Source organism: Copadichromis virginalis, linkage group LG2, assembly GCF_057382275.1.
Source record: "Copadichromis virginalis isolate Kocher_CV1m ecotype Utaka linkage group LG2, C_Virginalis_male_GT1.1, whole genome shotgun sequence".
Lineage (NCBI taxonomy): Eukaryota > Metazoa > Chordata > Actinopteri > Cichliformes > Cichlidae > Copadichromis > Copadichromis virginalis.
The window spans coordinates 6,699,096-6,713,018 of NC_140619.1; the positions used below are offsets into that span (position 1 = coordinate 6,699,096).

The 13,923-nt window shown below is 37.0% G+C and overlaps 1 protein-coding gene across 1 annotated transcript in view; it reads right to left on the bottom strand.

Annotated features, from left to right (window-relative positions):
• fstl5 (follistatin-like 5) overlaps positions 1-13,923 on the bottom strand; it is a 200,923-nt gene that overhangs the window by 144,325 nt on the left and 42,675 nt on the right. Inside the window, exon 3 of the mRNA XM_085469313.1 lies at positions 12,342-12,372. Within this exon, the coding sequence (XP_085325439.1) occupies positions 12,342-12,372 (31 nt within the window). The remainder of the gene's footprint in view (positions 1-12,341; positions 12,373-13,923) is intronic.

Below are 13,923 nucleotides of genomic sequence, written 5' to 3' on the forward strand. Positions count from 1 at the left end.
CCATTGAGAGCATCCTCACTGGATGCATCACCACCTGGTATGGCAACAGCACCGCCTACAACTGCAAAGCTCTCCAGCGAGTAGTGCGGTGCTCTGAACGGATAATTGGAGGTGAGCTTCCCTCCCTCCAAGACATCTACAGGAAGCGGTGCCTGAGGAAAGCGGGGAGGATCATCAAGGACTCCAGTCACCCCAGCCATAAACTGTTCAGACTGCTTCCATCAGGAAGGAGGTTCTGCAGCATCCGGTCCCATACCAGCAGACTGAGAGACAGCTTCTTCCATCAGGCCATCAGACTGCTGAACACGTCATAGACACCTCAGCTTCACTACTGGAACTTCAACATTATGCACTCCACACTGTATATAAATGCCACTTGTTTTGCACATATTCAACTCTGTATATTTTATATATTTTATTATTATTATTTTTTATTTATTTTATTTTTTTTAATTTATTTTTTTTACTATTTAATTTGTAAAAATGTGTATACACACACACACACACACACACACACACACACACACACACGTAGGAAAATATTTAGTATACACATCCAGAAATGCATACACTATTATATATTGTACATATATTTATTAGTTTCAGGTTGGCCATTCTTGTATTTTGCTCGTTTGTGTTGTTGTGTTTGCACATCTCTGTTGCTTGTGGGGCTCGCACACAAGAATTTCACTCGCATGTGCTATGCCAGTGTGCCTGCACATGTGATGTGACAATAAAAGTGATTTGATTTGATTTGATTTGATGCAGCAACCCCAGTTCCACTTATGATGATGATGCACACTTAAAAGAATAAAAAAAAGAAAGAAAAGATAGCTAGCCTAGATAGCCATCACTCTAATGTGCACCTGTTTTTATTCAGTGACCATACTCATTACATTTTCATTTTAGGATGTATACCTTCATCAATGTTATGCAAGTTGTGCTGTGAATGTGAAATGTGTGAAATGTGAAAAAGACCAAAAGAAAAAGCATTCAATTTCAGGGACAACACTAAGAGAAGTGTGTTACTTTTAGGCACTTATAGTATCTGTATGTGTGCTGGTTCCTGGCTGAGTGCACGTGTAAGAGTGGATGAGAGCACCTGGTAACCACTTGGCAACTTTCCGTCCCATTTCATTCCCTGGCCTAATGACTGAACGTGGGCCAGACTCCTCTCTCAGTCTGTCCACATCAGGATGCAGCACTGAGAGCGTTTCCACCAACAACCCCATTTATCAGAGATTGCCGCCTAATTGTAAGCACCCTGCGCTACTCCCATTACTACTTCACATTACAGTGGGCTGGATGGTGGGCAAACAAAAAGACAAGCAGCTTTCCTTTTCAGACCTCATTTCTCTCTCCCTCTTCCTCTCTCTCTCATGAACTTTGTATGGCTGATTCTGCATTACTATATCTCTGGGTGAAATATTGACATACAAAGATAAAAACTGTTTAAGTAAATTCAGTCCAATGTAAAATGTTCTTGCTCAAAGCATTACACGCACTCCTGACATTTAAGGTAATATTTTAGAGGAGAGAGATTAACACGTCTCTCTCATACAAAAAGAGATACAAAAAGAAATGTTTCTGTTTATATTGACTGTAATACAAACCTGACTCTTACTACTTGCACCAAATAATTTTGACATATTTTGTGAAGAAACTATCAAACCGAAAAGGCGAACTCTTCAAAATCAAGAAACAGCTTTCTATGCTGAACAATAAAACAGGAGTAAGAGTTCTTCTTTCCCAAAGCTGGATATTTCCAGCTTACTGTATGTACTACCATTCACCGAAGACCAGCGACCAGGGGGACTGAGTTGTATTTATTAGACCTAACTGTTAAGCTGAGTCTTCAGAATAGAATTTAGTTGATGTACCAACCAGAAGTAATCCTAGTCTAAACTAAAACAGGCTTTGTAATGTTAATGCATATGACTATGGCTGTTTTCTACCCCTGTCTAGCTCTGCCTTGCTAATTTATTTTGGATTTGCGGCAACAACTCACGATCAAAGGAAAGGAAAATGCAATTTCACAGACTCTGAAATAATAATAAAAGCATACAAAAAAAAATCAAGAGTTAAAACATTACTGCATGAGCACACCAATTGCCAACTATTGCACTTCAGTAACAAATACTAGGAACCACTGTAAGGAAAATATGGAAAGAGCACCTGATAAAGACAAAAACTTGTTTTTTTTAGTTTGTTTGTTTTTAATACAACGAAGCAGCAGGCATGCTCACTGCAAATCACTATACAGACTGATGACTTCATGTATTTTTAAAAATTCATCTGCTTTTTTACCAACCATCTGATGAGTTGTTGTCCAGCACAAACTCTGATGACAACTCCCTTAGAAGTTAAAACAGAAAAAGAAGGCCTTTCATTGCTTGCTTCTATTCTTAACTATTCTCTTCTGCTTATCTTAAAATCCATATATGACACAGTAGTAATATAAGCTGTAGAGAAACAGCAAAGACTTTGACTTTACATCAACTCTTAAAAAGCCCCAAGATTATGGCCATTTCTAGCAGACAGTTGGTCACTGTAACAAACGCTACAGCTTTCTAGTAGGTACCTCTCCTATTTACCATCTTTACCATCTTCTGGTATGCTATAAAAACAAAACTCACTGGATTTGAGTGAATTTGCATGCACTGTAATAAGGTGCAACAAGTCAGTTTGTGAAATTTCTAGAATCAGAAGAAAAACAAATGTGGGTGTTTTTGTCAAATAAACTGCAGCTAAATCGAACTAAAATCATACAAGTCCAGTGTACTCTCACTCACATCAACTTCTTATCTCAATCTGCATGTGATGAAATTAGCAGAGAAAGACAAAATAACACCTGAAAGCTAATTTGGGAACCGAGTGTGTTAGAAGACCTTAGCTGTTTAACACAAGCACACTGTTGCATATAAAGACTGCCTGTCACTGCTCTGAGATTATGTTGAGTACAATGGAACAAAGCTGGGTGAGAACTTAAAAAAAAAAAACAATAAAAAAAAAAAAAGTTATACCTAAATGGGTCAAGTATATATATTTTTTTACATGTTTGGGCACTGTTGCAGTTATGCCATTCACATAAAAGGAACATTAAAGTTAATCTAGGCTGAAAGCCGGAACCGACCTTCAGGATAATATCTCTTCCTATGATTACTGTGTTGACCTTCAGATGGAAAAAGAAGCACCGCTATTGCCAAGCCTTCATCATTATCCGCTGTAAGTAGCATGGGTTCATGCAGATCACTAAGAATTATTGATGAATCTCAATTAGATTCGTCTCACTCCATTTAATTCTACATATTCAGGATATGGTTTGCCAAAAATTATGGGTATCAACATCCAGGGAGTCATTTATACACTCAAGATGACTTTTGATGGTAATATTGTTGATCTTGCTAAGTGTGCAGCACGTTATGCTTCCTTTGGCAGCAGCACTGATGATCGCCATGACACCCATCACTCTTTTTTTTTACCCTGTGTCTGTTATTATTTTCAAATAAGCAGTTTAACGTTCTTTGAAAGTTCATTAAGCAATTCAAAGACCAGAAAATAAATTACATGCCATAACAGTATACTAGGATATGGCTCATAAATGCTATTCTTATGGCCTAGAACAGCCAATGTGTTTTCATGGGTAGTAGCTCATTAGACGTCTGTACCTCAGCAGGAAACATTTGAGTGGTTCACACTATGCTGAGTCCTGCTGGTTTACATCTTAGTCATCTAATTAGGAACTAACTTACACCTGGAACGCCAGGTGAGCGCAATTAACAAGCATGTAGGATGAAATACCAGGGTGCTGTAGAAAGCCATTTTAAAATCAAGCTAATTTCGGATATGTTTTTTCTCCCCATGACAAAATCGACCTTTCTCATATCACACAAGTAATGTGTTTGTTCCATTTAAGATGTTCCAGTATGCTAAGCAATTTGATATGTGTAGCACAAGACAAATGCGCTTTCACAGAAAAAAAACGACACAAAACAATTAAGAAACTTTAAGAAACCTCAACTTTTACCAGATTGTTTATTCTGAGTGTGCAGCATTTAAAGATAAATCATTTGAATTAAACAAGATACCAACATAAAATAGCACTAATTTAAAGTTAAATGCAATTTACCAAAGGGCTGGACTGAAAGAAGAGGGGGAAAACTGATACTAATCTGAACTCTGTTGGCAAGACTGTATAACGGTCTACAGGTTGCAGTAGTGTAAGCTGAGTAAACACACTGTAGTTTCTAGTTTGCTCATTTGTCCCTGGCAGGAAACAAAGTGAGACTGCTCTCTGAAGATATTAGAATAGTAGTACGTTAACACAAAAAGTATACAAGTACCAGCAAGCAAACTGAGTTTATGACTTCTTACTAATGTGGATGTCTGTACCTATTGCATCACATTATTTTGAAATAAGCAGTTTTAAATTAAGAGTACATTAAACTTCTTGAAAGATGGACAATCATGAAACGTTTTGAATGCTGTGGTTTGTCTTTGTTTTTTTCACCAGTTTGTTGTTTGAGGGGTTTTTTTTGGTTAGTTTTTTATTTTGTCTTTTGTTTTTTTACATGTAGGTCTAAAATAAATGGTCAGTTTTAGTGTTGTTGCTTTTGCCCACAAAAATACAACTTATCAAATGAAACAAAACAATATTGTTAAATTATTAAATTTGCTTTAGTGTGTTTTTTTTTTAATCTTGGATTGTGTGTGTGTTGGTTTAACAGTGTTGGTAAGCCCACCCTCTAAATGCTTGTGCTATAGCTTGTTTGATGCTCTTTAGCCTTTTCTGCCATCTTTGTTGTCAAGGGTCAGGACAGCAAAATTAATGTGACAAAAAAATGCAGCTTCCCCATTAATTTCACTGACATGTCTACACTGGGGTAGCAGGAGTCCTGACCCCAAGGAGGCACAGGAGGCCAGACATGCCTAGAAAAAACATTCAATATAACTTCAGCAGCCCTGGCCAATCAAACAAAACAATGACCCCATCTGATGTTAAGCACTCTGCGGCATACAAAATACTTTGACTGGTTTATAATAGGATAATCAAGTCAAATGCCACCATAACTTTACATAGTCTTTAAAAAGTCCTGCTTAATAGAAACAACTGTACAGTGATAAGCCTTCAAATGACCATATTACAGTTATTTTGTATTACACGTAATGCCAGAGGTGGTGTAACTAAAGATTAGAAGGACAGGGATAATTGTTACTCAGCTGCTAAACACTATTCCTCAGAGTATTTAATACAGACTGTATACAACAGAACAACATACCCATTATGACATTACCCATTGTTTGGAAACTTGTATTTGAAGCCTTGATTTTAGTATTTTTGCCATTTCCGTCACGATATTCTGAAGCCATTGTGAGGATAAAATTATCAGCTAACAACACTAGAAAGCTAAGTAAGGTAGCATCACAAAGACACAAAGTTATATTAATAAAACAAAAGTTTCAGTCGCCAAATCTTAAGCACAGACTTCAGGGCCAGGCTGTTAGTACAATTAGCCAAACAGCAATCCATTATATTTGTCAGTTAACTGAATTAAAATCTTCAAAAAGGCCAAGAGGTCCAAATTAGTGACTTAAATTGGCAGAGGTAAAGTCGTACAGTCAACTAGGAGTGCAATTGTTGGCATCCACCTGGCACTGAAGGCAGTCATTTATTATTTTATTTGTTTTTAATGCAGTCGTTGTCATGACAGGGAAAATTTGTTGTAACGATCAGAAACAGCTGGGACTCTACAGGAACTGACTTAGGCGGCCATTAGATGAACCGCAGTGTTTGGCTTTGTGTTATACAAATTTTAAAAAGGATTCCTTATTCAGGATATCAGGCCTCAGCTTGTTAAGACTATAAACACAGGCTCATTAGCTACGTCACTGGTTCTATAACAGGATATTGTACATGGAAAACCCATTTCAGACACCCTTAAAGTTGTTTTTTTATAGTAGGATGATGAGCCTAAAAAAAAGAACTGAATAAAAGATCTCCACTTGTAATATCATGCATTTTTTGATGAGTGTTTCACCTGTGCCTTTAAGGTCATATTGCTATCAGACAGTCTATGAGCTATATTGAAGGATCTGGGCATCAATTTAAAACAGAGCATGAAGACCTCCAGTGCAAACACAGTCTAACGCTTTCTGAAGTGCAACGTGACCAAGCAAGGTACAGCTGGCTTTTTCCCCTGAGAAGGTGAAAGTGTTGTACCATACAGTATTTAGGGCAGACACGAGTGTCCTCTAATGGCTTAGTGGGTCAAGGAGCATAAGTGGCCTGTAAATCTAGCCACAAGGTCCTGCGGGGATTCAAAAGGCAAATCCTATAGGGCCTTTTTTCTGTTTTTTTAAACCCAGCCACTCATCTAAGACTGACTGGGGTGCTCATAAGCAGATGGTGCAGTGTAGTCCCATAGCATCTCTTTAAAACTGCTTCCTTCCCTGCCCAGGAAAAGACAGCACTTCATGAATCTACAATAACTTGATTAAGACTTACTGTATGAAAGCCATTACAAATTCAATTGTGGCAAAACAGTGACGCTAGATGGAACAACAGGGAGTCTTCCAATAATTCTGTCTGAGAAAGGTGCAGAGGAACGCAGCATTCACCTCTCCTCAGTACAGCTGTGACGAGTTATTAAAAGTGCAACCCAGTCCCAGGGGGTGGTGTGTAATTTTAGAATTAATATACAATTTAGAGCTTGGTGTTTGCAGCTTTTGAATTATTCAAATGTACTGCTATGGGCTCGGGTTTGGTAGGAGTAAGCAGTAGGCAGTTGCCATGCATACAAATGAATAAATTACGCAAGACGACATAGATTAGAAGAACATAAACATTTGTGCCAGGAAACAAAACAAGATGTTTGCTCTTGTGCAGAGTTCAAATCTGAAAGGCTGTAACATACTAATAGGAATAGTCCACGTCTGTAAGGAAATCTTTCATCAGCAGCCAAATTCGCACGTCAGCACTTCACCTGTTCACTCAACAAAAATACATAAATCAACACATTTTCTGCAGGTATAAGATTTGACTCATCTGCTAAACTTCAATGGTATTACATGATTGGTTTTTTATTGTTTGATTTTTGTGTTTATATACATCAAGTAAGTAGCAATAACTATACAAAGTAAAGCACAAAAGTGTGGTTGTTTATATTGGACTCTGGTGACTACTCGTGTAAAATTAATATGAATAACAGAAAAGCACCGGAGAGATATTCATGATATACATTCATAGATATTCATAGTTGCTTTAAAATGCATTTATAATTAACCGGTGGGCCTGGGTTTGATTCAACTGAACTCCAAAGCTTTCCTCACAGAACAAGGCTATGGTGCCAAGTGAGAATACAGGTTCTAAACCTAGGATGTGCTCACTATAACTAGATCAATACTGACCTGTATTTTGTTTTGTGTGTTTGAGCACATGTAACGGAGTGTTCAACACAGCTGAAGGGGTGTTGATTGTGTCCGTCTGTCAGTCATCCATCTATCCATTTTCTTCTACTTATCTGGTGGGCCAGGTTGCATGGGCAATAACCTAAGCAGAGAAACCTAGACCTCCCTCTCCCCAGCCAACTCCCCGAGCTCACCTGTGGGAACACAGAGATGTTCCCGAACCAGTCGAGTGATATGTGTCCTGTGTCTACCCCAGGGCCTAATCCCTGTATGACATGACCAGAACTCCCGCAGGAGGTACCCAGGAGGCATCCTTGTCAGTTGCCCTAACCATCTCAGCTGGGTCCTTTCAAAATGGAGAAGCAACTCCACTCTACACTGACGCTCTCCCGAATGACTGAATCAAAGGAAGTGACAAGCCTCCAATCAGAGAAAGTTCATTTCTCCTGCTTGAATTCACAATCTTTCTTCAATCACTACCCAAAGCTCATGACCACAGGTAAGGGTAAGGATGTGGATCGAGAATCTGTACAGGGCTAAAAAATGTAATAAATATTTGATGTTGTGACCATTTCGCCAGCCTATACGACAGTAAACATGAAACTACAAATTGTAACCCTAAACTTATTAGGAAACGCTAAGTGAGAATTACAGTCGGGGCAGAGCATAAACAAGTAAATTAATAAATAACAACACATAACCAATTTCAGGAAAATCCATTTATGTTTTTGTGCCAGAAGGGAGGGAAGGAAAAAATTGGCTAACATAACAGAATATTAGGTTTTTATATCACCAAATATTTGTATTAGTTTTAAAACTCCTTTATTAGTCATGCTGTAAATTTAATCTTAGAGGTTCTCATTCCCATTCTGACGAGCACTCTGTTCACCATGTGGGGCAACTTGAGTTAAGCAACTTTCCCAAGGACACTTTGGGATGTGTTAGGTGGCAAATCTCGAGAAACAAAAATACCCCAATGCAAAACATTATTCCCCTCTCTCTGACCAAGCTTTTTAATATCGGAATCATACATCTTAATATGAAAGAAAATCAATTGTTGGCTAAATAAAACAAGGTTCTCTGAACACCAGCAAGTTTATTTTACTGTGTCTTGTTTATACACTACACCAGCAAAAGTCATTAATCTTAATAGTGCTGCTACCAATGACATTTCTTACATGTAATGAGAATGGGAAGACAATCTTAAAAAGCTCAATCACATTTTTCATATGACTAAATCAGCCCATTTATTTTGTAAAATTGCATTTCACCAGCAGCCCAAGGTCTTCCTGTAGTATGCATAACAAGCTCGCTTAGTGTGGTATGTGCTCGTTCTGGGACTCCAATTACCGAGCATCCTGGAATACGTTTGGCATTTGTCTCTTCCTTGCTGACATTCAGTTCGAGTTTATAAGGCGCTTCATTCATTCCATCTATGATTTTTTTGTTTTGCTTTGGCATCCACAGTAAATGCAGGAATGTAATTTTCATCCATCCATTTCACAAACTGCTCATCTTGTTCAGGGCTGGACAGGTCGCCAGTATATCACAGGGTAAGAAAATTTAACAGTCTCAGACAAGAGAACACATTCAAGTATGTATGAACATGGAAAAAGACAGAGAGAATTTCTCAATAAACCACACAACAAAACTAGTTGTGAAACTGAGGGGGAAAGCATTTTAAAATAGGATTCTTGCACCTTTATAATTCTTCTTAAAATCAAAAAATGAGAATTCATATTGAACAATGATGAGATTGTATAATACATTTTGGACATTTTATAAAATATCAGTTTATATCAGTAACGTAGTAGTTACTGATATAAACTATGAGAGAAAAGCTATTCATCAGTGCAATAATATCTACAGCAATATTTGACAATTTCTTTATCGCACATGACAGTAAAGTCTTGTATTTTGGACTGTTGCTCAGACAAACCAAGGATTTTGAAGACACTTTTACCACTTTGATCTGTGCTTTAACTATTTGCACTATTTAGAGCTTCTACTGGTATACCTACACCAAACTGTTCGGTTTTTAAGATAAAAGCTACAACTGCAAAAAAAGTCAAATTCAACTTCTGGATCTGTATTTTTTTGTATTCTTATGATTATATTCAACATATTTTCTATACATTACAATTTGTCAGATTTACTGTGCATTACCATGACTTTATGTATTAGAACAACATCAATCAGTACAACACGTTAAAGAGTCACAATTAAAAAGCATGGGGTTTTTCCTGTTATAACCATGTTTGTGGATAATATTAGACTTTGTTGTTGTATTTCAGTGGATCTGTAGAAAACCCAGAGATAAACAGTGGCATCTTTAAAATACTCTACTCTAGCATATTTATTTTCTGTGAGGGTAAAGCTGAATAATAAACACACTTTTTCATCTGTTTTAGTATACAGGAAGAGTCGGTGTGGCTTCTGTTAATTAAAGTAAGAAATATCAAGTTATATTTGTGAAGGAAACATTAATTAGGTAAGTGCCCTGCTCCAGATGTCTGCCCTGTAACTACATCTTAAAACTAATAAATGTATGTGATTGCTGGTTACCTCAAAGTTGACCAAGTGACATGAAACCACAACAGCTTTATAAACTAAATTTGGTGGGGGGGACTTTTATTCTGATCTTGACTTGCTAGATGTCTATTCAATCCGTTAATTTTGACGTAGCTTCTAAAACTGGGCCTTTTAATGCTAAATCAACCTCAGTTTCACAATAACGAGAAGGCTCCAATGTACATGGTGATACTTGAATAATTTATGATTTTCCCTACAGTTTGCTTGCCTTCTCGTTATCGCGGCTGGAAATGAGTTTGCTGAAAACTGGCCAAAGTGAGAGCTCCCCTCTCGGCTTACAGAACATGGTGCATTAAAGTGAATCACAGCAGACAGCTGGGGCCGCCCTTTATGGTAATGCGCCCTCTACAATTATTGCTTCGACCTTCCCTGGCAAGGAAAAATGGGGAGATGTCCATTTAGCGCCCCTTTCAAACACTTAGTGGCAGGCATGTTGGGCAGCAGGACCACCTTTTGCCTGACATTGACTCTTGTTTAGAGGAGAAAGAGAAGACATTAGAAAGGTGACGGGTTGACAGATGAGATGTATCTGTCAACCAGCAAGAAGAGCATGGTGCATTAATGCATCACCACTGTCCAGATCCACAGAGGTAGTTGAAGCTGGTTGGAGATAATAGTGCCAAGTACTGCTGCAACTATCAGTTTTTTCCTACCATTTTATAGAAACCCAGTTCCAAAAAAGGTTGGGACACGGTGGAAAATGTACATAAAAACAGAATGCAATATGTACAGGTTGCACCTCCATCCCATCAGAGATGCAGGTTTTTTAAGTTAGCACTGATAACAACCTGGATGGTTCCTCTCCTCGTTGGTCTTGAGAATGCAACATGCATGTTTTTCCAAAGAGAATTTCAAATTTCGATTTGTCTGACCAAGAGAAAAGTTTTGCAAATGAACAGAACCACACATTAAACTCAAATGAACATTATCGATGCAATAACTGGTTAATATACTGTGTGTGTGTCCTGAGTACATTTTAAAAAAATTACATTTAAAGTTAAGGTTATCCAACTTTTTTTAGGTTGCTGGACCTTCACGGCACAAATTTTTTTGTTAAAGCTGAGAACGACTGCATTTGGTGTTAAAGATAAATGGCTTATTGAAAACTCTGCGCTGCATTTTTAACTTGTTCACACGGCTCCTTGTTATGGAAATATAATTCAATCACTTTCATGGACTGAGCATATCAAGAGTAACATATCTCATTGCACAAAAACACCCAGCTGAAAGTAAAGTATGAGAAAACCTCCCATTATAGACGCTGAAGGGTATAACCATTTAGTGCTCACTTAATCTGCTTTCAAGCATGCAATGCAGCACTGAACTTTTATAGATATTACTCAGCTGAGCTGTATGTAACATGTCTGATTCAAACAGTCATCTTAGCTACCCGTTGATCTGCATTCCCTTCCTTGTATTTACTACTCACCACACCACCGCTTCCCTAAACCCTTCCTGACTATACATTTGTGGACTATCCTTTTTATGTGCTACATGTGTGAAAAGGTACCCTCAGACCTAATTCTCCTGGCATTGCAGGAGGTTAAATGAGTGAAAAATGTCTATAGTATAATGTGAAAAAACCCTCTATATACTGGTGAAAAAAAACTATTTTGAGCAGATACAAAACATGTTGGCGGAGGGTCTGCAAAATGTCTCCAAACAAAAACTTGAAAACATGTTTTCATGCAGCTGACGAAGTTTAGGTTGAGGTCTACTTTTTTTTTCAACATTTGTACAAGCTTAGTCACAATTCATAGTATTACAATTAGACACAGGCATTTCAAGCAAAAAAATACCAACCAGATTTCTTGCACACAGACCTGATAACTTCAGTTTTTGAAGGAATCCAAACAGAACTTTTTAATTGCTGTTGTCTTTGGATTTTCGTCTTTCCTGTTTGCGTTCAGAACGACGACTTTTATCAGTTTGGTGTCTGATGATAGTTTTGTTATTTAATGGCTGCTGGCTACTGTATATTTTAGTTTAGTAACATAAAATATTCATTTAGGGTTTAAATATATCTTGATAAGTGAAAAGTCAAGCTTTGTACAAGAATGTGACCATTGCATGAAATCTTTTTGGTGTAGGAGATAAAATTTTAGAAAGAGGAGATGAGAGAGTGTTATGCTCCCAGTAGGTTTCTTATTGTGGTGTTTTTGATCAAATGTGCTCTTTTTTTGTCTTTTAGTTAAAAAAAAGGCTACATAAATATTTTATACTACAAAAAAGCAAAAGTGCTTCACTTAGGCTGTAGCTTCAACAACCCCTCCCCTTGTACACAACATGTTGACATACAGGAAGGAAGGAGGAAGAAGGAGGAATCAAAGGCAGAAACTCACCTTTTATTCTCAGGTTCTCTGGAACGCCATCCTGTTGGAAAAGCAAAAAAGAAAACAGAGATAAGATCTATGAGATCAAAACCTACAACATTAAGGTAAATGAGTGCAGTTACATGTCCTTGTATTAGATGAATGACATTCTGCAGTCCATTCAGTATATTAACATTCTTCTGAAAAATGGTGTTTCACATCTCAATCATCACACAAAGCCTAAGGACTTCATTCTGAATGCAAGAACTCTGAATGTCTGAATGTCAAATAATATTGCATAAACAACCCAAACAACAGTGTACCTTTACACGGCAATTTGACTCACTTACACGGATAACAGACAAACCTTAAGCTCTGAGATTTTATTTACTTACATATTATTTAATACATATTATTGACTTCTTCTTGCTTTTAGTCATTAGATATGTTTCTTTAGCTTCTGATATCTATTTACATCTATTTAGATCATTGTATCCAAGTGTTTTAACTTTCTTTTTTGAACAAGTTAACCAAATTAGTAGTCCAGATGCTTCTTCAATTGACAAATAAATGTATAAATGTAGTGTAACAGAAAAAAATATGCAGTAAAAAAAAAAGAAAAAACATATTACAAATATACCAAAGAGCAAACAACTAGGACCTTCTGAGTAGCCGCGCTTTAACAGATTTGCATGCTTATTGAGCATAGTTGTAGAAAATGCTGCTATCAGGACTACTATTCTAAGTAACTGCTCTCCAGAAACCTTGAATGCGAAAGAAAGAGGCATAAATATTTGATTTCTCTACAGTGAAATCTGCATAGCTCATCCTTCTCGTTCTTGTACAGAAAAATCAGATTCTCTTTCTAGCAGCTCGAGCTGGGTGGCGTTATGAGGAAGATGCATTATGCAACGGGTCTACAGTCAATAATGAACTGTGGTCCCTGAATGCATGAAGAAAACAGCAGTTTACCCATTTTCTCAGTTTGCACAGAAATCGACCTACTGTGCATTTTCTTCCTAATGCGCTATTAATTACCTGTCAATTAAAAAACAGGATATTATGCACTTAATGTGTTTTAAAGATATATGGGTAAGCATATCCAAGAGATGTGACTTTAAATATCAATTCTGACTGAAGGAGTAGCACAGCTTATCTTGCTTCCTGGGTACCATGTGTATACATTTGACATTGTCATATTTTTATTTAGACTATACTGGGTCTGTACATACTGAGCCCTGCTGTTAATGAAATCCCTACCGCACACAAAAGAACATCCATATGATTGATAATCTAATAAATATTGATATAGTGATTTATTGTAAACAATATCTAAAAGAGGTTAACTGATTTTTATTAAAAAATAATAAACACATAATACAAAAAAGTGTGAAAAACAATTACATTTTCTTAGTTCTTAATTATAATGACAAAATATTAATGTATAAATATCAATAGGAACACATAACACATGTAACTGTACCAGTAATTACCAAAAATTAGTAACTTAGTGTTTAGTGGTTACTATTAACTGCACAGTTTCTTTACCATGTTTATTACAAAGCACTAGCAGTGGGTCCAAGTTTGATTTTACCCTGGTATGTTTCCAGAA